Genomic DNA, 26,886 nt, shown 5'->3' with positions numbered 1-26,886 from the left:
GAACAAAGGTTCTGGAGACCTGGTGTGGAAGTGATTGCCAGTTGGTAAAAATGTTCAGCTTCCACAAAGTGCAATTCCAGCCATGCTCAGTCTTGTTTCTTGCTCCTGTGTTGTGCTCTTATCCCTTCCCCACCTATACTCCTTCAGGCACCTAACCACTACCAAAAAAGCAAGGCAGTGGGATCACAAGGCACATACTGCTGGACACAGCAAAGATCAGCCCTGGTTTAGGAGGGGTTGGGGTCCCAGGGAGCTGATCTGGGCCATGCTGGGGTGGTGGGGAAAGTGTTGCCCCCAAATACTGAAGGAGGTTTTCCAGAGAAGAGGAGGCTCAGGGGTGACCTCACTGGTCTCCATAACTACCTCTTCTACAGTCTCTTCTACCATGCCTGCAGGAAACAGCCTTAATCTGGGACTGAGGAGATTCAGTCTAGGTATTGGGAAAGGTTTTTCATTGTTAGGATAGTCAGGCACTGGAATAGGATGCCCAAGGAGGTGGTGGAGTCACCACTCCTGGCAGTGTTCAAGAAGTGTCTGGATGTGGTGCTGGATGATGGTTTTGTGTTTAAGGGGTTAAAGTGATTGTGCTGGGTGGATGGTTGGACTTGGTGATCTTGACAGTTTCTTCCAGCCTGGCACTTCTGTTGGAAATGATGCAACTCCAAAAATTTTTTATGTAACTTTAGTAAGAGGTTTGTTCACCTTTACCCAGGGGGAGGGGAATCAAAGTTTCTCTTTGAAAGATTCTGTTCAGACACTGGGTGAGGTCTGATGAGTTTAACATTAACAGATTGGGAGTTGCCAGAAAATACACAGCAGGTAAATGAACATAAACGAACATTACCCTGGATGGGGTCAGAAACGTAGTCTGGGAAAAGATGGTAAGAGAAACAAAGAATGAGGACCTAATCAGCATCAAAGGTAAAGGGATCAATAACCAAGAGGAAATAGAATACTTAGAATTGTGTAATTTAGGACCAATGAATGTGAATGTCTTTGGAGTTTTTTAATGTATAAATATGTGAGAAGTCTAGTACAGAACCACGTATGGTGTAATGATTTTCACTGCGCAACCCGGACGTGAGTGGATGACATAATTTCTACCGCACATCCTGGCCAGAATAAAGTAACGCCGCGATTTTCTAACACTGAAAAGATGTTGCCAGAGAGTTCCCGTTTTTCCCGCAGTTTCAGCAGCAGTTCTGTGGTTTTATAAGGGGGCGAGCAAAGGGCAGATTCCTGGCAAAGGCTGGAGGCTCTGCTCAGGCTGCAGCAAGGAGGGGAAATACAACCCAAAGGTGAGGAAAGCTCTCCCAAAATCTGTCCCCAGCGCAGACACAGAGTGGGATCCGGCTCATCCAAGGGAAATACTGTCGGCGCCCTTTTTTTAAAAAAAACAAACAGTTGTTTCCACGCATCGCCTTCACCTCGCCGGTGCCAGTTTCGATTCCGAGGGCTCGGCGCGGTTCTCCTGAGGGCAGCCCCGAAAATGAAACCCAGCCGAGCCGGGCCCGGGGGGCTGCCGAGGGGGGCTCAGGGGGCTGCCACGGAGAGCCCGGGGGGCTCCCAAGCAGGGCTGCTAAGGGGGGCTCGGGGGGCTCCCACGGAGAGCCCCGAGAGCTCCCAAGCAGGGCTGCTACGAAGAGCCCGGGGGGCCGCCATGGAGGAGCCGCGCCCGCCCGCACCGCCCCGGGAGGCGGCGGGGGGACGGGCCGAGCAGGCCGGAGGAGCTGTGCGGGCCGATCCGCGCCCCATGGGCCGCCGGGGGTTCTCCTGGGCCCCTGCAAGTCTGCTGGAAGTGGTGGCCGTGCTGGCGGGGCTGGCGGCGATCGGCGGGCTCGCTGTGTAAGTGCCCGCGGGGCCCCGGCTCGGGGGCTTCGCCGCTTCCGCTTCTCGCAAGAGAAAAGGAGAAGCAAGCCCTGAATTGGGGAGGGTTTTGGGGGAGGGCGTGGTTGGTGTTTCATGGCTGAGGCACTGCGGGGTGGGGGCGCTGGCTGTGGGAGCTGCCGCTGTTGTTGCCTGCCCGAGGAGCAGGGCCGAGCGTCAGCGCCATTGCCTGGCCCTGCCCGAGCTGTCAGGGCAGCCAGGCCTCACCCCGTACCCTTTACTTTGTACCCTGAGGGTCAGCCTCACCTTACCCCGCACCCTTTACTTTGTACCCTGAGGGTCAGCCTCGCCTTACCCCGAACCCTTTACTTTGTACCCTGAGGGTCAGCCTCGCCTTACCCCGCACCCTTTACTTTGTACCCTGAGGGTCAGCCTCAAAGCTGACTGATCTGAGCTCACTCGTGCACTCAGAAAAGCAGAGAACATGGTTGTGGTCACATATCCACATGAGGAAGAGCACTGCTCGTGGTTTTTGGTCTTTGAGCTGGCTTTATCCAGCATCCCAGCAGGACATCTCCAGGTGCCCCTGGCCCAGGGCTGGGCTGCCCAGGAGCTGCCACACACTTACCCACGGTAGATAGGTGCAGAGGGTGCACCTGCTGTGAAGAAATGCATCCTCTGAGTGAGAGATGTGTGCCAGGCAGGGTACCCAGCCTGACAAGCCCGTACTAAACTGGCAAAGATTTAATTCTCCTTTTCTTTTTTTTTTTTTTTTTTTCTTTTTCATAGTATCTTCTACATTGAAGTAGTTGGAGGCAAAATGCATCCTAAGGAGGTGGAAAACTACGTGGCATCCATGGTGCTGAGTGCACTCGGTGACACGCTGGGATATAACAACGGGAAATGGGAGTTCCAGCTGAGTGGCCCAGTCATCCACAGGGAGCTGGCAGAGATGGGGGGACTGGGCAACTTCAGCATCCAAAGCTGGAGAGTCAGCGATGATACCGTGATGCACTTGGCCACAGCCGAAGCGCTGGTAGCTGCTGGGAAAAACCCAAGCTTGCCACATCTCTACTCTCTGCTTGCAAGGAACTACAAGGAGTGCATGAATGACATGGTGGGCAGAGCTCCAGGTAACCCCTCCATGGCACTGGCTGGGTAAAGCTGTGTTGTCACTCATGTCTCTCCTGCAGCTTGGAGTTTGGGCTGGCCCCGGCTCTGCTTTCGGTTGTTTAGAGTGTTAACTATATTGCACATAAAGGCAAAAGTGTTCCACACTCAGTACCAGTTTCAGGATGAGCTAAAGAGAACAGAATAAGGCAAGCTGAAGTGGTTTGGGCTTCTCTGAACTAGATGAAAAAGATACTGTTTTGCCCACATTTACAAAACATTCTTACGGGTGTGTCTGAGGCCTAGCCTCAGTTTGGGAAGGGTGATGGCTTTTGCACTTGGGATTCCTGTATTCAGTGGATAAAAAATGCACATTCAACTACTGTAATGCACACTGTGAGATGCTGTGTTAAAGCAACACATTTAAACAGAGAATACAGAACTTCTCATCATAAACACAACAAATTACACAAAGATCCTTGCTTGGAAAAATTACACTTATTAAAGCCAAAGTCTGCTTGTGGCTAGCTCTCTAACAGTCAGGCCACAATCTTCTTTTCTGAACCCTGTACTTTCATCATCTCTTTTGTCTGCATAGACACAGTGGTGCTGAGTTTGTGTCACATGCCAAGACATGTACAACACATCCCTGTGGTTCCTAATTCACCCAGCCCTCCTGACCCAGCTCTTCCCTGAGGAATCCATCTGTCTCTGTGCTCATGCTCTTCTGGATGCTAGGATTACATTTAAATTGGAGCTGCTTAGGCTGGGCCTCTAATTTGACCAGCACAGGAAGTGTGAAGTATCCAGGAAACACTCAAATTCAGCAGTCCTGTGCAAAGTTTATACATTGAAATTGTATGTATGCTTTGACTTGCTTATTTGGAGTGGCCAGAGTATGTCAAGAGTGTTCTGTCTTGACATTAAACATGGGAAAGGTCAAATCTAGCCACTGAGAATAGTGTATTTGAGCTGTGCATTTCCAAAATAAACCAGGTTGGAAACCTGAACAGGAAATTTATTCTGCTTACCTTTCCACAGTGGGATCCTATCCTTGGGTAAGGAACTAAATTATCAGTCTTCTTTTAACACCTAGTTATATAAATGCCAGTTGTTGGAGTGGCCTAATTAATAAAATATTTAGGAAGGGGTAATGATGCTTGTCAGGACAGCCGAAGCTGGCAGATCAAACTTCCAAGAGACTCACTGCAGTTTTGGTGAAGCAGCATAGTTTAGTTCCCCCAGCCAAGATGGACTAACCACAGTTGGCAGTGAAACAGCACCTGGAAGGATTTTCACTCTCTAACCTTGGGGACTAAAACCTAAGATGTAAAGGAAAAGGATCTAAAACTTAAATGTTAGTAAATAATATCTAAGGATAATAAGGCACCTACTGCATTCCTTCTGTGACTAAACTGACCTACAGTATACCCAAAAGAAGTTCCCATTTGGAAGTGAAGAATTTGAAAGCAAACTTGCTTTGCACATTAAGAGGAGTGACAAGGAAAGGTCAGATTATCTAGGTAAAAAAATAAATGTTGTTTAGTGGGTCCAAAGACAATTTAACATCTTACAATCAGAATTGCTCCTGCTGCAGCTACAGGAAATGCATTCAGCTCTGAGAGTTTAAATCCTGACCCTTAGCACTTTAATTCCCACTGAAGGGAATATCTAATCCATACCTGAAAAGCTGTCTGCAGTCTGGAGTCTCCCTGCCATATTGATAGGTCCTACTGATAAAAGTTGCATGACAGTAACCTTTTTTGGCAGTTCAGAATAAATGGATTTTGACTGAGAACATAACCCAGGTGGTGCTGTTCTGGCCTAAGTACTCACCAGAGAATTGCAGCCCTGAAGGCTGAGAATGGAAAGTTGCTGTTGGAATTTTTGCCCAACACAGAAGAGATTTCCTTAGAACAGTGGGGGAAAGTCACATTGATAGCTCACACGAGGGAGCCCAGACCTGAAAACCCAAAGCTGCAGTAACAGAGGGATTCCCACAACGTTCTGAGTCATAGGACAGCCACAGCAGGGTCCCTCAGGGACACAGCCCCAGGAGAGAACTCGGGGGTAGTAATTCAGTGACAAGGTAATCCCTACATCCACTGTTGCTATTTGTGATGTGCCACAGCCCCATATTCATTGCTCCTTGCAGCTTACAAAACCAATGAATTAAGCAACACAAGTGTAGACATGCTTCTTTTTTCATGGTACAACTACATCAGTTCTCCAGGAAACCTTCTGCTTCAAAATTGTCTTTTGGTCCTAGTCCTCTGCCTTTGGAATTATTTACCACTGTGTGGTTTGTTTAATTCATCTTTTTTTTTTTACCTTGTGTTTCTTCTTTCCTTAGACCAGTATTATGCTTAGGTTACTTTTAATTTCTTGTTGTTAGTACAAAGGATTCCTAACCAGGATGTGAAGGATTTCCAAAACAATTTCCTAATTCAAAAACTCCCTACAGCAGTTTTTTGTAAAACCTGTTTTTAAAAAAAGCCCTGATGTGATTCCAGTGTAGTCTTCCAAAATTGGCTTTCCAGTGTTTTAATATTTTAACTGTTTTAAAAGTGTAAGGGATAATACTTTCAATACTTCATAAATTGTAGGAGCCTCAGCTGTCATACACTGCTTTGTTTTACACAATTTTTTCCACTTGCAAGTTACCAGTAGTCATCTCCTAAAATAATATGCACAGGCTTAAATCTGCAAGCAAATTGCATTGCACAATAACCAGTTTCTTTCCATTTGAAGCTTGTCATCTTCCTTTTTATTTTAGCTACATTAGTGCAAGAACAATCTCACTTTTTATCAAGGACTGAGGTGTGTGGTCTTAACCTGCCCAAACGTGTCCTGAAGAAATGTTTTTTTTTTGAAGTTTCAGCAAGAGTAATCTTTGCTTTTGTTATGCAGATTTTGATTTTAAGCTACCTTAGTCCCTGTGCTCTCTCTCCTCCCCCTTGCTTTCCTGGAAGAAGTTCTCTTTTACCAGAATATACAAATAGAGTAGTTGGTACAACTTTTTAAAAACGTGGGTTTGTTTGACAGGTTAATTTTAATGTCCTGTTACAAGTCATTGGTTACAGTGCTTGGTATGGTGAGAATTTAAAAAAAATGCCTCAATTTTCTGTTAGTCATCACAAGGTTGGAAATTATGCTGATATCCCTCTTAACAATTTTGATACATGACAGCCAGCACTGAATTAGTAAACTACATGAAATTTAGAGGCCTGAACATGTTCCCACACTGAGACATCCTAAAAGCAAACTCACAGCCATTTCAGTTAGAGGTTGGTGGTGACCAGACCCAGCAGAGCTAAAGACATTTGGTCCAGCACGTGACATTATTCCTGGCAGTGGCCAGCTGTTAGTTATTTTTAGCACATGTCCAGAAGCCAGTCTTAAAGCTGTGCATGGATTTGGAGATATTTCAGTTGCAAGGGTGCTGTAAATGCAGGTAAAACAGGCTGTCACAAACCAAACCCTACTGCCAGACATGTACAGGAAGTGCAGAAGCCAAGAGCTGGGCAGGGGACTTAGTGCAGTGCCTGGCTGTGATTAGAAAGGTCACACGTCATGGTGACTGAGGTGCACCAAAGTGAGGTGAAATTGCTTGAGCAGCTACTATCCCAGTGAGGAAACAAAGTATAGGATCAACAGTCTAGTTTTGGGGCTGTGGTAACAGCCAGTTGCCCTGTCTGAGAGAGGACCTGAGGACTGAGCACACTGGGGTTAGTCTGTTGGGTCCCCCTTTGCCACTGTCCAACACATTAAAACTTAAATGAAGCTGCTTGAAACCTGCCTTGATTTACTTTCCTGCTGGAAAAGAAGTATTTCAGATTGGGCCAGAAGGGAAGACTAGGAAAAAAAAGAAAGGTAGAAGAGAATCAAAGATAATTCAATGTCCCAATGTTTTTTTCTTTACACACAAGCATTTGGGCTTAGCTCTCAAAACATTTCACTGTCTTGGCTGGGGAAGCTGGCTGGGGGCTCTGAAATTTGGGTGTTTTCTTTGTCCTATGACTGTGTTGGATGAACAAATGCTACTCTGAAAAAACAGCACTGGAAGAAGCAGAGTAATTCCTTTAAAAAGTAAATAGCAGAGATATTAAAGAGATGGAGGTGGGCTTGCCTCATTTCTTACAGTCTTTCTGTAGTTACCCTTTAGTGGCAGTTTGGAGATGAACTAGTGAGCTGGACAAACCTCTGGTCTCACCTAGTATTGCTCTTCAGCTTATGGAAGAGGAGCACAGTAAAGCCAGTTATGCAGACTGTGTTGAGGTGAGAGAGGTGCTACACTCAAGGCTTTCTGACAAACTTAAACTGCAGCAAGGGAGAGCTTGGAAACATTTTCTGTCAGTACATTTTCTATTAGTGAGGCAGTGGGAAAGATTCCTGAGGATTCAGAATTTCAGCCCCAAAAATCCTGGGAATTTTATGACCCAAACCCTTGGAATCCTGGCCGCAAAAACCTGGGGATTCCAAGCTTAGAACTCTCAGAATTTCAGCCTAAAACCTCTGGAAATGTCAGCCCCAAAATCCTTGCAGTTTTAAGACCCAAACCCTGGGAATTCTGGCCCCAAAAGCCTGGAAATTTTGGCCTCAAAATCCTGGAATACTCAGCCCTGAACCCTGGGAATTCCAGCCCCAAAATCTGGGAATTCTGGCCCCAAAACTCTGGGACTTCCAAGCTTTGAAGTTTTAGAATTCCAACCCAAAAATTCTGGGAATTTCAGCCCCAAAATCTTGGGAAATTTAAAAGTCCTGTGAAAAAGCAGTTACCTAGACTTGTCTTGTGTCAGAGATCCTACGAACCTTTCTGCTTAGAGAGAGAGATACCCAGGTATGTGTGTAAATATCTACTAGTATATGTGTTTTATGGGTAACACAAAATGTGAATATAAACCACGTCAGTAAATGAGCAGTGAAGTGTTTCTTGCCCCCTTTTCCCAAACAAAAACTATCAGGTCTGATGGGGAGGATGCAGCAGTTTAAGGCAGGATGTGTATGTGAGCAGACAACTTACGCTTTTAAAAGGAAGCTCAAATGCCTTTTGCAGAGCGATTTCTTTCACTCTACCCTGCCTGTCTTGCCCCGTTCCCAGCTGTCTCCTGCTGATGTTTGTCTCTTCTCCGGGCTTGGCTGTCTGCAGGCTCCATGTCCCTGGAAGGCACGGCGAAGCTGGAGCCGGGGCGGCCGGACGGCTGGCGGATCCCGTTCAGCCCGCGGGCGGGCGGCTGCGGGGCCGCCATGCGCGCCATGTGCATCGGGCTGCGCTTCTACCGCCCCGAGCAGCTGGACACTCTGCTCCGGGTCAGCGTGGAGAGCGGCCGCATGACCCACCACCACCCCACCGGCTACCTGGGCGCCCTGGCCTCCGCCCTCTTCGCGGCTTACGCGGTGAACAGCGTGCCCCCCCAGGCCTGGGGCAAGGGGCTGATGGAGGTGCTGCCACGGGCTAAAGCCTACGTGCAGGAGTCCGGCTTCTTTGTGAAGGAGAACATGGAGCAATGGTGAGCTGAGCTCCCTGCACCGCCCTTTCTTACAGCTCTCGTACGAGGTCTGCTCATACTTCAGTTTCGGTAATCACATGATGGTAAACTCCTGGGGCAGCACACACCTGCCATAGGATCAAACCAATTCAGAATACCTCAACTTGGGGGGAAAAAAAGGCAGGTTGTGTTTGGGTCATGCAAAAAATGTGACCATTTTTTGGGACCAGTATGAAGTAAGTAGACTTGTCATCTCATGCAACTGTGATCTTATGAAAGATGGCAGTCAGGGCTAGGGAACAGGATCAAGCTTAGGGCTGAGCTCAGTTTGAAAGTTATAATCAAATCTGCCTGTGTATTCACTGCACCTCTGTGTGCAGGGGCTCACACAGAGGTAGAGCTGCTCTGAATTTGGGAGGATGACTCAGTTCTCACTCTGAGCCTTTGAATCCTGCAGGTGCTGGGCTGCCTTCTCTCATGTGGCTGGAGGGAGGGGAAATTTAACTCACTGAAACATGTCCTTGTGCCTCTTACTGTAAATCACTGTAAGTCCCCAGTTTTGACAAACGGGGGCTGCCTGCCATTTTGCTGAGCCCTGGCGCGTTTTCCGCTGGCGCCTGCGCGGCGCTCAGCTGGGACTGCTCACAGCCGCTCCATCCCGTCCTGTCTGGCAGGTATTACTTCGAGGAGCAGTGGAAGAAATACCTGGCCGAGAGAGGCATCTCGGACGGGGTGTCGTTGCCCAGGTTCCCCTCTGCGTACGGCGTGGAGGAGAGGGACTCGTTCTACGCGTCGCTGAGCTACAGCGGCTGGGGTGGCGGCAGCGGGCACGACGCGCCCATGATCGCCTACGACGCGCTGCTGGGCGCGGGCGGCTCCTGGACCGAGCTGGCTCACCGCGCCTTCTTCCACGGCGGCGACAGCGACTCCACGGCCGCCATCGCCGCCAGCTGGTGGGGCATCATCCACGGCTTCCAGGGGGTGCCCCCCTCCCTCTACGCACACCTGGAGTACAAGGAGCGCCTGGAGAAGGTAGCCAGGGACTTGTACAGCATCCTCTAGCAGGAGGTGAGGGGCAGCCCACAGGCAGGCTGTCCTGGGCTCGCTCGCTCGGTCTGTAAACCCACTGGATTAAATCTCATGAATCTAAGCCAGAGCCAGAGCTGCCTTTTCTCTGAGAGCTTCAGGCCTCCCTCACGGGAGGCCGCATCGGCACTAGTTTGGGGTTGGTGGTTTGATGGGAACATACAGTGGTCCCCCAAGACATCACTGCAGGGTGGCTGCACATCGTCTGGTCCTCGAGAGGAGCAGGAGCACCCACTGCAGCCCTGCTGGTCATGCTGCAGCATGACCTCACTCAGGCTGCCCTAGACCAGCATCCTGCCCCTACGATGGGAGCAAGGGGCACAAACAGCCCATTGTGTCTCGGGACAACAGAGCTTTCGTAGGAAATTATTTTAATAGAGGATATTTTTTGTTTGAAATGAATGTGGAGAAAAACCCCAAACCTGACCTTAAAGCTGTGTGAGCAGTGCATTTTACCCAATTCCACACCACTTCTGCAATACAGGTAGGAGTGCATCGTGCTTACTTCCCTATTTCAGTGAATGTGGGAATTCAAGACTCCTTCCTGACCAAAGCGTTACTTAAGGCAAAAGTGGGTAATGAGAATTAACAGGTTGCATTTTACATCAGCTTCTGCAGTGAAGTATTCTGCTTTCATCAAGCTTATTGAAGGTAATTTGCTTAATATTTGCTATGCATAATTCTATTGAAATGAGGTTTTTCTTCAAATCCAGACTATACTATGACACAGCAAAGTGCTTTTATCTGTTTTCAGAACAATTTCAAACCCAGTGTATGCCATTCAATAAAAAGACCTGACAGGCCTCTGTTAAGTGTTATATTCTATTATGGCATGGGTTGAGGGATGGATGGGGTATGAAATGAGAGGTGCCATGTGTTTGCAAGCTCCAGCTGCAAGAGAGAGGAGATGTGCTACCAATGTTAGGGAGAGAAGTTATTGCATCAAGGAGTAGGGGCAGAGGGAGAGGATTCCCAAGAGGAGGGCCTCAGCACACCTTTATGCTGTGAGTGCACATAAAGGCATAACAAAAGCCCAGATCTGACAAAAACCATCAGCAAGAGGATTCACAATTTCAACACAGTTTACTACAGCTCTTGGGTGTGTTGTATAAAACATTTTTTAGTGCAACATAGTACAAAGTTTTTGTTGGGTGTTTTTTTTCACCTTTTTCTTTTTTTAAAAATCCCAAACAGATTTTTCCACATCATGCATGGACAGGGTCTCTCTCTTTCTTCTCGGGTTCGTTACAGAAAGTCACCGCAGAGAGAGTGATTTGAAAAGCTCTGTGTTAAAACTCATTACAGGAAGAGTCTGCCTTATAAAAACTGAGAGAAGTTTGAGACTGGGCAACACACTGCCAGAGCAATGGAGAAATGTCACCAGCAGGGTACATTCAGGGAGCACCACAGGAGCCTCTTCCCAGGAAAGCCTGGGCTCTGTGCAGGAACCGCAGGGCTGGAAAGAGACCCTGTCCACCCAGGGGGGCAGGGCCATGGGGCAGGCCTCAGGAGAGCCCTGCTCTGGGGCAGACAGGTTGGTGAGAAGGAGTGTGGCTCAGGTGCAGAGCAGAGCTCTCCCAGGAAAGAACGGCTCCCGCTGACTTCATTCATTCTCTCTTCTTCCTTAAAGCTGAAATGAGTTGTGGTTCCTGCCCAGGAGCAGTACATACAGGAGACAGTACAGTCAGGAAACAATACCCACTGGCTGCAGCTGTTTGCACCTCAAATTCTTCATTTCCATTCACTTCTCATCCCACTCCTCTCTTTGCAGACGTCTTTGCCAGAAAGGGAAGACAAGTGTGCGGGTGTGCGATACATACAGATATAGGAGTGTGGTTTTATGCATATGCTGGGGCCAGTAAGCAGTTACATCTCGAGGAGGCAGACTTCACAGAGGGACGAGTGGAACTGGGGCTTCCCAGCAGAAGAAGAAACCAGTGCTGTTCTGGTGGAGGTGCAGAGGTGGCCAACTTCAAACGCCTTAGCACGGGACAATCTGCAGCCAGGTGGGTCCTCTCCCACACAGGAGCCAGGCTTCACGGTGCAGATCTCCTACCTGAAGCTTCACCACCTCTGAAACATCAAGGCATCAGGGTCTAACTGACTTAGTGCTACAGAACATCTGCTGAGGTCCCCTCTGCTCCCGGGGAGCAGTCTGACCCTCCGGAGAGCACAAGGGCTGTGGGTATGGCACCTCTCACAGGTGAGGCGGGGGTGGGGGGGGTCTTGTGGCTGCACCCATCCGCCCCCAGTTGGCTTCAGCCATGCTGCAAGAAAAGAAATGGCCGGATTTGCCAGGAAGACATCAAGGAAGACAACAAAAGGCCATTTTTGGCAAACATTTTCTTCCGCCAGACGTAACACTTACGGGGGAGGAGGCGGTTTCCTCCACAGGACAGGGGCTCTTGGCATTAGGGGGTGCAGGAGGACAGGTGCCCACGTGGTGAGAGCCCTGGTTTGGTTCACTGGAGCCATATCTTTCACAGAAAGAACAGCATTTCCTGCCACAGCAACTCTTGCAAGAGCAGGTGACTTTGCCAGGAGGGGGAGCTTATGGAGAAACGGATTCTCTTCCTAAAGTCAGAAACAAATGGCAGATGCACATACACGCAGGGGGAAGATTTCTCTTGGCCAAGGGGACAGGGAAGTCCCCAGGGTGCTGGCCCCTTGCTTTGTTCACACTGGGGAGTAGTGCAGCCACAGGAAAACTCATGACACACGGTGGTTAACTGCACGTCCTCACTACGTGGCATATTTGCTACTGGGCTCCTTGGCTGAACCATCCAGGGACTGTGAACCTGACCCATGGAGCTTCTCCTTTCCTCCTTCCTGGAGTCATTACTTTGGTCATGTTGAAGCCTTCAGAGACTGGATTAAGCCTCCCATTCCCAAATGACTGGGGCACAGAGGAGATCTGCCTCATCAGAGATGGCATCATGGACACCAGGGAGGAGCATGACTCTGGTGAGACTGTGCAAGGACCCTCTTTGCTACAACACAGTCAGGGCTTTCAGGTGTCTTTCCTTCCCCCCTTCAGTTCCTTGAAACAAACTAAACTGCTTTTGTCCTGACCGCAAGCACACGATCAATATTCAGTCTCTCCAAGAACTGGGAACACTCCCAAAAGGTGAATTGCTCCCTCCTGAGAAAACAAGTAAGATGGAGGCAAAAAGATGCTGAGGCTACAGCCAGTCTTTGAAATGGACCTCTTGATAGACAGCCCAGTTAACCCTTCTGGGGACAGACCTAGCTTTGTCTGTTTTGGAAAAGGGAGGAGCTAGCTCAGTGCACCTTGGGAAAAGACCTTCTTCACTGTGGCACTGAGTTCCAGAAGGAAAAACAGTCTATTTTGGAAAACATATACACTTACTTCCAAAGAGATCATTCCAGGACCAAATACCCCCGGGGAACTCCACACTGTGTGGAAGGCAGGGAAAGTCTACAGTTCTTTGAGTGACCAAAAAAGAAATGTTAAAAAAGTAACAGCCCAAAAGACAGCAACTGAAGTGAGTCAGATTAGTCCAAGAGGAACATCTGCTATGTATAGCAAGTGCCTCTGTCCATTGGGGTGAGGGGCTATGTTCCCACAGGTGCTGGAAGAAGCCTTGGACCTTCCTGCTCCTGCTGGCTGGGCAGAGCTCAGCCAGTGTCGGAGCAAAGACACTGAAACAAATGAAACAAGAACAACAAACCCCACTGTGCTCCTCAGCATTCCCGGTGTGTCTCTGCTTCTCTCCCTCTGTGCGTCCCTACAGGTGTCTCTGCCTCTTTAGTCTATGGTTCCCGGGTGGATGCTGAGGACTGGTGGCTCTAGGCAGGTGGGAGAGTAGTTGAGGTGAGGCTCTTTGATCCACAGCAAGGGAACCCCATTCTTGCCCTCTGAGTTCTTGCTGGAGTTTCGGCTCTTGAATCGCACCAGGAGGATGGTGATGATCAAGATGCCAAAGATGGGGAAGGGGTAGAAGAACACGAAGTAGAAGAGAGCATCATTGGAACAGATGACAGACTGCAGCGTGGAGCCTGGAAAGAGACACAGGGTGGTCACATTTCATGGTTTCTCTGTAATCAGGGCATGCAAACTTCCTCAGAAACACGGAGAACTAGATGCTTATTATTCTATGTCAAAGCAGGAGGTGGAGCTCTGGGAAAAATAACAGTGTTAGAACAGAAGGAAGTTGTAACAGGGCATGTTTCAGCTTTATCCCAACAGTTTCATAGGAGTCCTCTCTGGTGGAGATTTTATAGTATCTTGTAAAGCAAGGAGCCTTACAAAGCTTGTATTCTCTCTGTGGTGCTACACAAAGGCAGCAGCACCTCAGGATCTCTGTGTTCCTTAAGGGTCCACAAAACCCTCATGACTGGTTAACCTCTGGGGCCTCTAAACCATGAAACAGCTTCATGAGTTGATGTGAGGAGACCCTTGTGCTGCAGCCTATGCTGCCCCCAAAGGGGAGGGTTAAATCCCAGGGGGTGGCAAGGTCCATCCCCACTGACTCCATGCTGTGGGTGAGCAGTCCCTGTACAGAGCAAAATGCAGTGTGGATACTCAAGGCAGAGCAAGAGCTGACTGGAAAAGTACCAACACCACAGACTCGCCCCAGTCCCACTCACTCCTTGGTCTTTTCATCTGGCTGAACCAAAGATGCAGGGGATGCCAGGGCCACGGCCCCAGCCAGCCATCACCTCTTCTCACCTGCATCCTGCACGTGCACAGCCACCATGCCCGACTCCTCCTGGGCCAGGCGGTACCAGACGCCGTTGGGATCCGCCAGCCACTCCTCCACCCGGCACGAGTAGTTGCCGGTGTCGGCGCCGCCGGCCTGCAGCACAGTCAGGCGGAAAAGCAGCGCCGAGAGCCGCTGGAAGCGCAGGCGGCCCTCCCAGCGCCCGGCCTCGGGGCTGAAGATGGCGTCAGGGCCCACACTCAGCACCGCCTCCCGCTCCTCCTCCTCCTCCTCCTCGGCCTGCTCGCCCGCCTCCTTGGCCCGCAGGCTGTACCACGTCACTGCAAAGTGGGACTCGGGGCTGGAGCGGGACAGGATGCTGCAGTCCAGCAGGAAGGACTCCTTCTCCTGCACCGTCAGGTTGGCGGTGGCTGTGTCCACCTGCAAGGTGGGATCTGAGATGACAAAAGTCAAGAGGTGAGCGCTGAGCTATCATCAAAACCATCCTATCTCAACACAAACTGCCATGACTCGTGCTGGGCACAATCCAAGCAAAATCCTAAGCTTGACGCAGCCTGCCAAGACTCACAGGGACATCTGAGGCCACCCTGCAGACACAGCACCACACACTCATCTTGTCACACATCATCTGGGCATGGGGTCAAACAGGCACCATCCTACCCCTGCCCACCCTCACCCCAAACTAAGGGATGAGAGGAGAAAGCTGTTGCAGCTCATCCAGACATGCTCCGTGTCAGGATACCAAGATTTGGTGCATGTGCTGAGGAGCAATATGCTGTTCCTCCCCAGCTACTGCTGCACAGAACATTACACTCCCTGCTTTTTACTCCTTTGACAGTGCTCAAAGGACTTGAAAATCATTATGACAGAAAAGAAGAAGACCTTTTCCAGCAGCTTGGAAAGTCATTTAGGTAAGGGGTTCCTCCATGGAGATGGTCTCAACACTGACTCAGCAAGGATGGGCCAAAAGCCTTCCTCTCATTTTTTTCCTCTAGTGCTTGCTGCAAGGCTAAAGAGATGCTTTTACCTAACTGAGACAGAGTGGCCAGAACCCACAATGAGTTGATTAAAGGCTGACTTCAAGAGCAATTAACATTTGGTTCAGTTATCTTGCTGGGGAGCCCATACTCCAGGGATCACAATCAGTCTGGATCTAAGCTTTCATTTAAAGATTAAAAAGCCCTTTCCAAAGCAGGAGCTGAGCAGGAAGGGCAAGTCGATAGCTCACTGAAGAAAGAGGAACTTTCTCCTCCAGAGAGGAGAGCTGGGCAAGCCCTCCCTTGTGCAGACTCAGGGGGTCCCTGCAGGAGGGGGCTGCTGTCCCTCAGCTCTCATCAGTCACAGGGTTGCTGTGTCCAGTGGGCTTCTCATTACAGCACTTTTTAAATGGTCCCGTGAGGAAAACCTTCATTAAGGTCAGAGCTCTTCAGGCCATAAGCAATATGAGTGTTTGTTGTTCACATCTTCCCAAAGAAGACTCCTGAGCAGAAACAGGAATGAATTAAGTCATGAAATTTTGGGGACTACTGAGGTAAAAAGGAGGAAGGGAGGGAAATGGCTTGTCAAAACTAAGACAAAGCCTCCCTCACCTTTAGCAGGTTAAGCAGAAAGAGAAGAACTGATGTCTGTAGGTGTGAGAGGCTTTCCCCCCCTTGCTGAATAAAGCCCTGACAGATGAGGCTGGAGATCCTCACTAATGAGACATGAGTCACAAGCATGATTAGTCATTCTGTTAAGTACTGACTGCTATGAAACAAAAAAGAAACAACAACAACAAAGCACTTTTAGGAAAAAAATAAACTTCAATTAGTGCACTCCCAACTCCCTCTCTTCTTCCCACTCCACATTCTTCTGCAATTCAAGAGGAGCCTCAGAGATTTTTCCTGCTGTTCATAATCCCCTCCATCAGGGCTGGCAATTATTTCACTGGATGGAGTGCTGTACTGACAGCCCAGCACAGCACAAAGATTGCCTGGGGAGGTGTCTCTGCTCAAGCCACTTTGGCCAGCAAAACTTCCCAAGCAATGTGGCAGATAAGAGATCTGCTCACTTATCTACGCTGAGAATGCTCCTCCTCCACAGCACAAATCTCTGCCACGAATGACCACTCAATTCTTTCCAGAACCTCACACTTTTGCCAGCCCTGCTGCACAGTTATGAGGCTGATATCTTTCTGGAATGGGCAGGCATGAAACACTGCAGAACATGCAGAGAGTGGTTGCTTTAGAAGCTGGAAAGTACTCAGTGAAGGAGGACTGCACTGTTATTTGTCCTACAGCCATTAAGACAGTCATATGCCTCAAAAACTAGGGAATTGGTATTTTCCAAGGTAAACTGCCTTTGCATCTTATCTGTTGTTAAAACAGGCAAAACTTAGCAGAGTACTCTGGGAATCTGCTTTTGAGGGTTTAGGAGTCCATTAGTGCTGGTCAGTCTTAAGAACCACTTTTTGGGAGCAGAGGAGCAGGCAACTCCACTGTGTCCTAAGTCAAGCAATGTTGGCTGAACAGCAACTCCTTGTGGAGCTCAAGAGGACAAAGAAATTGTATGATGTCTGGAAGTGAGGCTCTGCAGGAAGATTACAGAGCTGTAGTTCATATATGCAGGGAGAAGACAAAATGTCAAAGCTCAATTAGAGTTGAAATTGGTCAGTGTTGTGCCAGCACTTTTCTAAGGCTGTTAAATAGCAAGAAGGTGTCTGAAGAAAATGTTGAACTGACACTTGTTGAAGACAGTTACCTATTTAATAGCAATGAAGAAAAAGCAGAGGCATTCCATGTTTTTTTGCCTCAGTCTTTAATAATGCTGATAAACTTTGGGCCACCCAGTCCCATGAGTCAGAAAACCATGAGTGCAGGAACAGTAACTTTTCCATTTGCACACTCTGAAATTGTGAGGGATCAACTGTATCAGCTGAATGTCCATAAGTTCACAGGGCCTGATGGGATTCAGCAAGTTTTACAGCAGGACCACTCCTGAACATCATCCAAGGGCCCTGGGAGTCTGGGGAAGTGCTTTTTGTCTGGAAGCTGGCCAGTATATAGTCCAATTTATAAGAAAGACATGAAGGAAGACCCAGGAAACCACAAAGCTGTTAGTCTAACCTCAGTTCCTGGGAAAATTATGGACAATATTATCCTGGGTACTACTGAAAGGCATTCAAAGAACAACACAGTCATCAGACACAGCCAGCATGACTTCACAAAGGGAAAGCCTGGTTAAAGAATTTAGGTTCCTTGTGTCACCTGCTCTGTCAGTGGATGAAGAGAAGGCAGTGGATCCAGGTTTTCAATTTCAGTAAGGCTTTTCATATTCACTCTCATAGCATCCTTCCAACTAGGGGATGGGGGGTTCATGGTGCACTGGGTGAAGAACTGGCTGAAGGACAGAGTTCAAAGGGATACAGTGAATGGGGCTACTTCTGGCTGGTCACTGGTCGCCAGTGGTGTTCCTCAGGGTTCAACTTTATTTGATAAATATATTTGTTCAATATATTTATCAAGGATCTGGACACAGGAGTTGAATGCACCATTAGCAAATTTACTGACAATACGGAACTAGGAGGTGCTGCTGAATCTCTTGAGGGACAAGAGGCCTTACAAAGTGACCTAGATAGAATGGAGCTCCGCATTTTGATTAATGGAATGGGATTTAACAATTCGAAATGCTTGGATTTTACACCTAGGTCCAAGTAACACCATGCACAAGTAGAACTGGGAGAGAAGCAGCTGGAGAGCAGCCCTGCAGAAAGAGATCTGGGTGTGCTGGCAAGCTCAGTAAGACTCAGCAGTGTACCTCCACTGCCATCTTCTCATGAAAGGGGCACACACCTGGGAAGCACAGGTATTCTTCCATCCTATTTTCAATCAAAATGTGAGTAAAACCAGGAACCTACCCTATTTAATCTGCCAAAACTGCTGATAAAAATTGTAGATGCAGTGACAAAATACCAAGCCCATCTACTTATATTTGCAGAGCTTGCTCTACACTCTTTCTGTGGAGAGGACTCACAGCTGGTCTGTGAGCTGGAGAGGGTTAATGAATAAGGGTTATTTCTGAAAGAAATTCTATCAAGGCCGTTGGCCTGGAGGCCAAGAAGAGAAGAAGGAGAAGGAGATGAGCAGGAAAGAAAACCTGCAGCTGGGAAAAGTATTTTTAGAAAAGTTTTGTGAAAAACAGAGGTGTAGATGGTTTTACACCAATGAATGTTATGATGATCTATTGTAACCAATGAACAAAGGGTAAACTTTGTAGAGGGTATAAAAGACATATATATACAAGAAATCATGGTGATTAGCAATATATTGTGACACCAATTGTGAAGACAGCGAAGAAGTCTCTGTCTTTTCAGAATTAGTAAGTGACTCATTTAAAGATTCTCTGATCAACCCCCAAGACAGAAATAACAAAGGGGCTTTTCTATCTCCCAAACAAACATCATCAAGACGTTTCAGACCAACTTGATCCCAGAAAGTTTCACTTAAAACACAACTGGCATCTACATTTGGAAAATTCTTTCTAACATATATTAACAGCTCTCTTAACTCTTTATCTGGAACACTAAAATCCTTTCTCTTAATAAAGATACTAATGATCACACATACATTTCTGTTGTAATAGATGGGACATTCTGAAATGTAGTGTGTCTGTTTGTATGTCGTGCCTGTCTCAACATCTTTCCAGAAAAGCAAGAGTGCAATCAAAAAGGAGAAAGGAGCCAGCATGGTCTGTGCTGTGACAGATCGGTGACTGGTGTTTGCCGCAGGCAGATGGCACCGCACTCACCTGGCTGCTTGACGGTGAGGGTGGTGATGCCGGAGAGCTGCTCTGCGCGCTTGTACCAGCGCTCGCCGGGGTCCAGCAGCCACTCCTCCACGCGGCAGCCGTAGGCGCCGCTGTCGCGCACGGTGGCGTTCTGGATGGCGAGCAGGAAGCGCCCCGGCGCGGGGCTCTCCAGGCGCAGCCGGCGCCGCGGCTCGCCGTAGTGCAGCGTGCCCTGCCGGCTCAGCCAGGCCACCGCCGTCCTGTCGGCGCGGCCCCGCCGCACCCACCACTCCACCAGCAGCTGCGACGAGGGGCTGGTCCTGTTGCTCACCAGGCACTCCAGCGTCACCCACTCGTTCTCCCGCACCGTGATGTTCCTGTGCGTCTGGTTGACCTGCAGGCGGTTATCTGTTAGAAAAACCCATCAGAAATGCAACGTGAGCAAGGGCTGCAAGGGTCCTTTATCTCCCCACAAGCCTTTCTGTCCTGGGGTGAAAGGAAAGGGAAAAATGATGGAGAAAAGAAAGGACAAAACAAAGAGAGGAGGAGAAGAAGAAAATAAGGCCTGTGTTTCTTTAGGGTCTTCTGAAAATCTCAGGCTAACCACCAACAATAACCCATTGAGCACAGGGAACTTGAAATCTGCAATCTCCCAGCAGGACCTGGGAAGTCCTAAGTGCACAGAGACCTAATGAAGGGAGATCACACCTCACTCTTTTCCTCATCCTCACTCCTAGGACGAGGTAGTAGCCTGATCACACTCCAACCAGTAAGCCCCCTGTTGTAGAAAAAGGAAAAAAACAGCTAGGTGGAGAACAGACAACTGATTACAGGGAACCCCCACTGCAAAACAAGAAGTGGCAAGAGGGCAAAGTCACATGCAGTGTTTTGCTGCCTCGGGAATGCCCCTGGTTTTTGCTCCACAACTTCATTGATACAGGGGAGGGTGACTGGATTCAGTTCTTTTATGCGAAATGACGTGTTGAACTCTCCTAAATCCCTCACAATTCTTTCCAGGGCCAGTCTGGACTTCCCTGGTACTGCTGCTGCAGCAAGCAACAAGCACTGTACTTCCCAGAGAGAGGTGGGCGATGCAAAGGAGGGGGCAGTCACAGTTCCCCTGTGCCTGACCACCCCTCAGCCATCCTAGGACTTTGCAGAAAGAAATGAGGAGCTGGCACTGGCAGCAAGCCATGGCCTGCTGTGTCCTGTGTGTGTGACCAGGTAAAGCTGTGCTGGGGACCATATCCAATATTCCTCTTGCACCCTTATCCACAGAGCTTGTGTCTAGCCAGCCAAATCCAGAGAGAGAAAATGCACTAAGCACCCTACTCCAGCCTGATACCAAACTGCATCTCTCCTGCCTGAGGGATTTTATCTTCCAGACACAGGCAGCTGGAGCAAGCAAGGACAAGGCAGGCTTCCTGAAGTGCCCACGCTCTGGACAGTACTTGGCCTCCCTGCCTCTCCCCTCTGCCCTTTGGCTAAGCTTGATATATTTAGCTCTTCCACCAGCTCACCTTTATCAGTGTCATCCACTGCCAAGGAAACCACCCACAGAGCAGATTTCTCCTTTCCTGGCAGCCAGCTCCCCACCTCATTAAACATTATTCCCATCTCATGTGCAAAGGAAAAAGAGACAAGGCTCCCTGTGCCTGCCAGGATACAGGCACAGAGTAAAATTAAACTGTGTGCAAGACATAAAAATGCTTTCCTGGGCAGGCACACAGAGGTTCTCTCTCAGTAAATTGCTAGTTGACTGTGCTAGGTCACAATGCAAAGATGTGCTCAAAGTATGTATTCTATCAGCATCAGTTAAAAACCAGGTGGGGCAGTGCTCTTTATATTTTCCACAATCCATCCTTCCTCCAGGAAGATATCTTCTGTTAATGGGCCATTGAGTCTCACTGAATGATTGATAAAATTCCATCATTCCATTGTGAAATGCTCCAGCCAGGGGGAGGAGCCAAACATTTCTTACCTAGATAAAATCTGAGATTTGGAGCACCAAGGCAGCCCTTACCCACTGGTTTCCAAAGGACAAGAGCTACCAGACCTTTCTACAGGATTGCTACTTCAACAAGACACTTCATCTGGACTGCTACCACCACCCTAACTACCACCCTAACTACAGAATACAACTATCAGGTTGTATTCTGACTCTGTCAGTGGTTTTCTTTTGTACTTTCATGTCTTTTATTTTTCTCTCTTTTTTTTTCCTATTAAATTGTATTTCTGACTTGGAGTCTCTCACTGGTTTTGCTTTCAAACCAGTACATTGAGACTCCTGCTACATGATGCTTTCAAGGATAATGAAACCTGGCTGGATGCAGTGGCCCTACAGACGATGTGGGATGGACAACCTTCATGTGGGGACACCAAAAGGCACACAAGCTCAGCCTAGACAGACAAGAGCCACATCAAAGGAGGGAAAGCCCTCCTTCCACGCAGGGATGTGCAGGCATGAGGATGCAAGGACAGGGTGGCAATCTCCCAGGTGTGTTGGGTTGATGTGGCCAGAAATGTGTATTCTATCATCATCTGTTTAAACCAGGTGGGGTAGTGATTCCTTATCTCCGTGGCACATACTATCTGCTAATGGGTCATCTTTAAGACAAGGTGAAGCAATCATATTTATCTTTTCCACAACTCATCCTCCCTCCAAGAACGTATCATCTGCTGCTGGGCCATTAAGTCCCATTGTATGACTGATAAAATTACATCATCCCATTGGGAGATGCTTCAGCCAGGGGGAAGAGCCAAGCCTTTCCTACCTAGATAAAAACTGAGATTTTGGACAGCAAGTTACCTTCTTTCCACTGGATTCCAGAGGAACACCAGACCTTTCTACATCATCCCTGGACTTCTGGAGGAAGGCTGCACCCTTCTACAGGAGCACTGCTCCAGCTGAACCACACCCGCCACTACTGCAGGGGGAGTGTAGCCACCATTTGATCGGACTGCTACCAACACCCTGACTGACAGGGTGTCAGGCTGTATTCTGACTCTGTCAGGGTTTGGAATATTTCTTTTTGTAATACTGTTTTTCTGTTTTAATTTTCCCAGTAAAGAACTGTTATTCCTAACTCCCATATCTTTGCCTGAGAGCCCCTTAATTTTGAATTTATAATAATTTGGAGGGAGGGGGTTTACATTCTCCATTTCAAAGAGAAGCTTCTGCCTTTATTGGCAGACACCTGTCCTTCAAACCAGGACACCAGGAAACGCAGAGAGGAGCCCACCTGGCTGCTTGACGGTGACCTCGGTGCGGCCTGACACCTCCTCTGCCAGCTTGTACCAGGCGTGGTTGGGGCTGAGCAGCCACTCCTCCACATGGCAGTAGTAGCTGCCGCTGTCGCGCACCTCCGCCCGCTGCACGGTCAGGCTGAAGAGCCCGCCCGAGGCCGAGCGCTCGAACTGCAGCCGGCCCCGCAGCCCCTCCTCCTCCGCGTACGTGCCGTACTCGAAGGCCAAGCTGTGCGTGGTCTTCAGGATGAGCTTGCCGTCGGCGTCCGAGGGCTTGTGCACGTACCACAGCACGGCGAAGTGGGAGTCGGGGCTGGTCTGCGACTTCACCGAGCAGTTCAGCGGGATGGGCCGGTTCTCCAGCAGCGTGATGCTCCGCTTCGACTTGCTCACCTGCAGCTTGGTCACTGCCAGGGGGAATGGAGAAGGATGGAGAGAGGGGGGTCATTAACACAGGAGAGGAACTCACCGGATTTGGGATGGACCACAGAGTCCCCTCTTGCTTGGGTCCCATTTGCCTTTAAGATGTTTAGATATTCTACCAAATCTCTCCTTTCAACCCCTATCTACTCCTGAATGCTCCCACTGTATTCCTCAGAAAAAGAGGCTGATTTTTTACAGTCTGACCTTTGAAAGACTCTAATTCATAGTGGTCTAAGGCACCAGACTTAGTAAAATGACTACACCCAAACTCAGTGGTTTTTCTCATCGTGAAATCATTCCACTTGCATCTCAAAGCAATGAGCTGTTGACCAGTTCCAGAGAAAACCACTTCTGAGAAAGTGAATTAAATGAGACCCCACTGCTGTCACATGCCAGCCATCTCAGTGAGATATATCCCACAAACACGCAATAGCTAGGGGAGGAAGGAAGTACAGGCAGTACAGGAAGTACAACTGGAAAAGGAGAAAGTGCACCAGACTGGAAGGGATCAAGCTCTGCTCTCACAGCCAGGAGCTCTGGCTCCAAGTCCACCACAAACTACACAGCCTAGGACAAGCCACAGGTCCATCACCTCTCCTGGCTTCCCAAGCAGAAGTGCAGCTCCCAGGCTGTAGCTAAGCAGTCCCACGGTATTGAGGATGATACAGCAGGATCATTAGCTCTAGTTCCTGTAAGGAGAGACACACAGATTCCCAATTTCATCCCAATTCATCTCTCCCTGTACAATCACAAGACAGAGCCTCTGCTGCAGCGTGTGCTCATGCTGTGTTTGTCACCTTGAGCCAGGGCATTCCTGTTGGCAGGGGAGGACACAAGGCGCCCTCCTGTGACACTTGTGCTCCAAAAGGGGCAATGCTGCCTTGCTGCTGACGATCTGCAAATCTCTTAAATAAAACCTGAAAGAGTGCAGGGGTGCAAGTGGCACGATGAAAGTGTGGCACGACACGCACAAACAGCGGAAGGCTGCCAGGGGACCTGTGCCCATCCGCACCCTGCAAACACATCCCACACATCCTGTGCTTGTGAGGAAGCAACGCTGTCTCCTCTCTCTCACCAAGGCACAGGCTCCTTGCTTTGCATCATGCTTTGCTTCCAGCTTCCCCTGGGCACCAGGGCCTCGGATGCCTGTCGGCACAAGCGATGAGTGACGGTGCCCAGGGAGAGGATGGGCACAAACAACTTCAAATGGGAGGAACTCCCACCACAGCAATGCTTTCTGTGCTATCACATCTGAGACAGGCCTCCTGGTATCACATCAGAATTTCCCCTGGAGCCCGGATTGCCTGTGGCTTTAATCAGTATGCTAATAAAGACTCTGTGGCTGTGGTATGGCATGCAGACACTGGAGGAAGGAAAGGAGGGAAATTGTCCTTGGTTTTCCTCCCTAAGGACTTCAACCTAATGGAAAGAGTCAGTGTCACCCTCTTGTATTTCTGCCATGCTCCAGACACATTCCTTCCCTTTTGTTTCACTTCAGGACAACAGCCTTAGTCACCACACCCACCCTCATCCCACCTTTTTGGCTCCCCATTGATTAAGAACGGTTATTTTGAGCATTAATCAATCTTCCAAGTCCCTAGGAGATGAACCAATAAAGGAGAAGGTGGTTCTCAGCAGTTTCCTTTCTCCCCCAGCCCCTTTCCAAACAGTTTATTTTTAATTGGTACTGGATTATTTTCTGCAACCGTTACTACGGAAACCTTTGTTACTATAGCAACTGTGTATGTTAAGTCAGTAGCCCTATATCTATTAAAATGCAGTATATACACACCCTGCGTGTGGTGGGTTACTCAATATCAACACACACACACATACACAGACAAAGCCAGGGTACACACAGAGCAGAGCTGCTGAGAGGCAAACACCCCTTTCAGTGCTCTTCCCATATTGTGGCACCTCCAGGAGATGAAAATGAGGATGGCTGATATGGAGCAATTCTAATCTTAGTGTTTGGGGCAACACACCTGCACCTTGTACATGACAGATGTATTCCACTGAAGGAGTGAGGGCTTGTTCCCAGATCATAATCACAGTAATTATCACTGTGTACAAACAGCATGGACCCTTGAGGTCATCCAAGGACTCTTAGATGGCATCTCAGCAGCTTTCCCTGCTCCCATGCAACCTTTGAAAGAAATCTTTTTGAAAGTAATGGGGAAGAAATCTTATTAACCCTGGCAAAAATGAGATCCTAAATTTCACACACACATCCTGTCCTTCCAAGCCATCCTTGGCAGCCACTGCAGCCAGCGTCAGGAATTTGCCCACATTTGCACTGAATCCCAAAGATATTGATGAGGCAGTGCTTCTGCAGCTGCTACCAGCTGGAGCAGCAAGCCCTGGCAGGGAATCACAGGTCTTCCCTTTGCCAGACTGCACTCTTGCAGAGGTTCATAACACTGTGCACCAAGTTTCCTCTACATTAGAGGTATCAGTGGTATGTAATGACATCCCTGCCAATGCACTTTTCATCAAACATGAATTATTGTCCTAAAGGAAGCACACCACAGAAGATGCAAGCACTGTTTTTCTCCCACAGAATTAGAGAGGACATTCTCAGTCTTTTCCAATTCTGTGAGTACCAGATGCTTCCACGTCCTGATTCTGGTTCCTGCATAATATACAGGCACCCATCTCTTCTTCATTACCTTTTGCAGCTCTTATAGTAATGATTCAAGGTTTTTATGGACCACAGGCTGATAACTGCTCAGTTGAAAGTGCTGTGGCACACAGATTATCTTGAGGCAGCTTCACCCTCAGGCTGGTTTGCTTATCCAGGCAGGGGAGAGATCCTGGTTAAGACATGGGAAGCTTTGTGGGGTAACTCACACTTCTGCTCTCCCATGGGGCTGACCACAAGCCACTGCTCACAGATACACCAACAAATCCACAAAGCTCATTTTGCACTTGGGAAAAATTATTTAAAATGGGAAAACAGATAATATTGAAGTTGGTGGTCCAGGGTACAATACAATGCCAGGGAGTCCATTCATCTCTTCCCATTCTGGTGGTTAGTCTATTCCAGTGCAAACTGAGCCTCTCCATGCCACGTGCAGCTTGCCAGGTCATGTTTAAAGATGCTGCCATGACATGGAAATGGTTGTAGCTGCTGGTGCACAAGTGAGGTTGCAAGAAGTCTGACACCCCAGGCACAGAGCCAGCGAAACCTCGCCCTACTGACAAGGGGAAACTCCCTTTTCTGGCTTGAGGATTTACCTGGGCAGAGAGCCAGGGAAGGGCTTGGCCTTCAAATGCTGAGTTGTTCTGGTGTGCCCCAGGGGCTGGGGTTTCGGTGAGGCAGGGCAGGGCTGCTCCTGGGGAGCAGAGGTGGTGGGAGCAGCAGTGTGAGCAGACACAGTTACCCTGCATTTTCTGCTGTGCTGTCAAGAGGCTGATGTTCTCTTAACAGCCTCCCAAACATCTGCTCTGTGACAGGAAGAGGTGCCTGTGTCTAGGTGAAGTTATCGTGCATATCATCTGCAAACCATAATCCTGTTGCCACAAAGTCTCCTGGCTCCCTGGAGAGTGCCAGTAAAGAGGATATTGTACCTTAATGTACTGTAATTGGCCCTACATAAGCTATTAAAGCTTTCAATTTACACTGGCAACAAGTCATGGTTAGAACCTTCTTGGTTTTTTTAAATCATTATCTCAAGATGCCTGTGGCAGCTTCTAGTCCTCAAAGCTTGCACCCATGGCTGGGAGCTCAGGTCAGACACACCTTAAAACCACAGCAGGCTATGACACAGCCAGGTCCTCTACAAGCTGATGTGTAGTAGGGGTTTTCTCCACACCATCAAACAGGCAATCAGTCTCCTCAAGCTGAGCATGTGGTAAGCACAGTTATACAAATATTTGGGGGAAGGGAGAGCAGTTATCAGAGGAGGAGGACAGAGTGATGTGATTCACGGTTTTTCTGCTGACTTACTGCCTCTTGGCTCCCTTCCCTCTGTTTCCTATTCATCAAGCTGGGGTTACAACACTTCCCTTTAGCAAAGCACTTTGCAACCTGAACCTAAAAATGCTGTGATAAGAAGATGCTCCTTCTCAAACACCTTACATCATTTTGCCTTGTAGGCAGCAAGACAATACAACAGCAGGAGTTTACTTCCCACCTGGGAGCCACTATCACCAAGTCCTGGGAACGGCAATGTTTAATTGCAGCTGAAGATACCATTTCCCCAAAACAGCCCCACACAAAAGCCCCGCAACATTGCGCCTGCAGCAAAGGAGGA

The 26,886-nt window shown here is 48.7% G+C and overlaps 2 protein-coding genes across 3 annotated transcripts in view; one reads left to right on the top strand and one right to left on the bottom strand.

Annotated features, from left to right (window-relative positions):
- Window positions 1-1,327: 1,327 nt before the first annotated feature.
- Window positions 1,328-10,318, top strand: ADPRH (ADP-ribosylarginine hydrolase). Its single transcript, XM_056498277.1, has 4 exons — window positions 1,328-1,845; window positions 2,617-2,960; window positions 8,087-8,447; window positions 9,101-10,318. Exons 1-4 carry the CDS (start codon window positions 1,490-1,492, stop codon window positions 9,486-9,488), a joined length of 1,449 nt encoding a protein of 482 aa, XP_056354252.1. The 5' UTR covers window positions 1,328-1,489; the 3' UTR covers window positions 9,489-10,318.
- A 258-nt stretch (window positions 10,319-10,576) lies between these two features.
- The window catches only part of IGSF3 (immunoglobulin superfamily member 3), a 94,944-nt gene continuing 78,634 nt past the window's right edge, over window positions 10,577-26,886 (bottom strand). For both annotated transcript variants that reach the window (XM_056498243.1, XM_056498252.1), the window contains 4 exons: window positions 22,204-22,614; window positions 18,983-19,369; window positions 14,206-14,631; window positions 10,577-13,532 (listed from right to left, as the gene is read on the bottom strand). In XM_056498243.1, coding sequence (XP_056354218.1) covers window positions 13,282-13,532; window positions 14,206-14,631; window positions 18,983-19,369; window positions 22,204-22,614 — 1,475 coding nt within the window. In that variant the 3' untranslated portion in view covers window positions 10,577-13,281. The remainder of the gene's footprint in view (window positions 13,533-14,205; window positions 14,632-18,982; window positions 19,370-22,203; window positions 22,615-26,886) is intronic.

The sequence above is a fragment of the Oenanthe melanoleuca genome, chromosome 1, assembly GCF_029582105.1.
Source record: "Oenanthe melanoleuca isolate GR-GAL-2019-014 chromosome 1, OMel1.0, whole genome shotgun sequence".
Classification (NCBI taxonomy): domain Eukaryota; kingdom Metazoa; phylum Chordata; class Aves; order Passeriformes; family Muscicapidae; genus Oenanthe; species Oenanthe melanoleuca.
Note: the sequence above shows the minus strand (reverse complement) of the source record. Positions and strands in the feature narration are given on the sequence as shown.

Excerpts from the sequence above, each read along its gene's own strand:
- ADPRH (XM_056498277.1), top strand. The coding sequence starts at position 1,490 with ATGAAACCCAGCCGAGCCGGGCCCGGGGGGCTGCCGAGGGGGGCTCAG. Across the intron at positions 1,846-2,616 it reads GCGATCGGCGGGCTCGCTGT|TATCTTCTACATTGAAGTAG; the intron begins GTAAGTGCCCGC and ends TCTTTTTCATAG. Across the intron at positions 2,961-8,086 it reads CATGGTGGGCAGAGCTCCAG|GCTCCATGTCCCTGGAAGGC; the intron begins GTAACCCCTCCA and ends GGCTGTCTGCAG.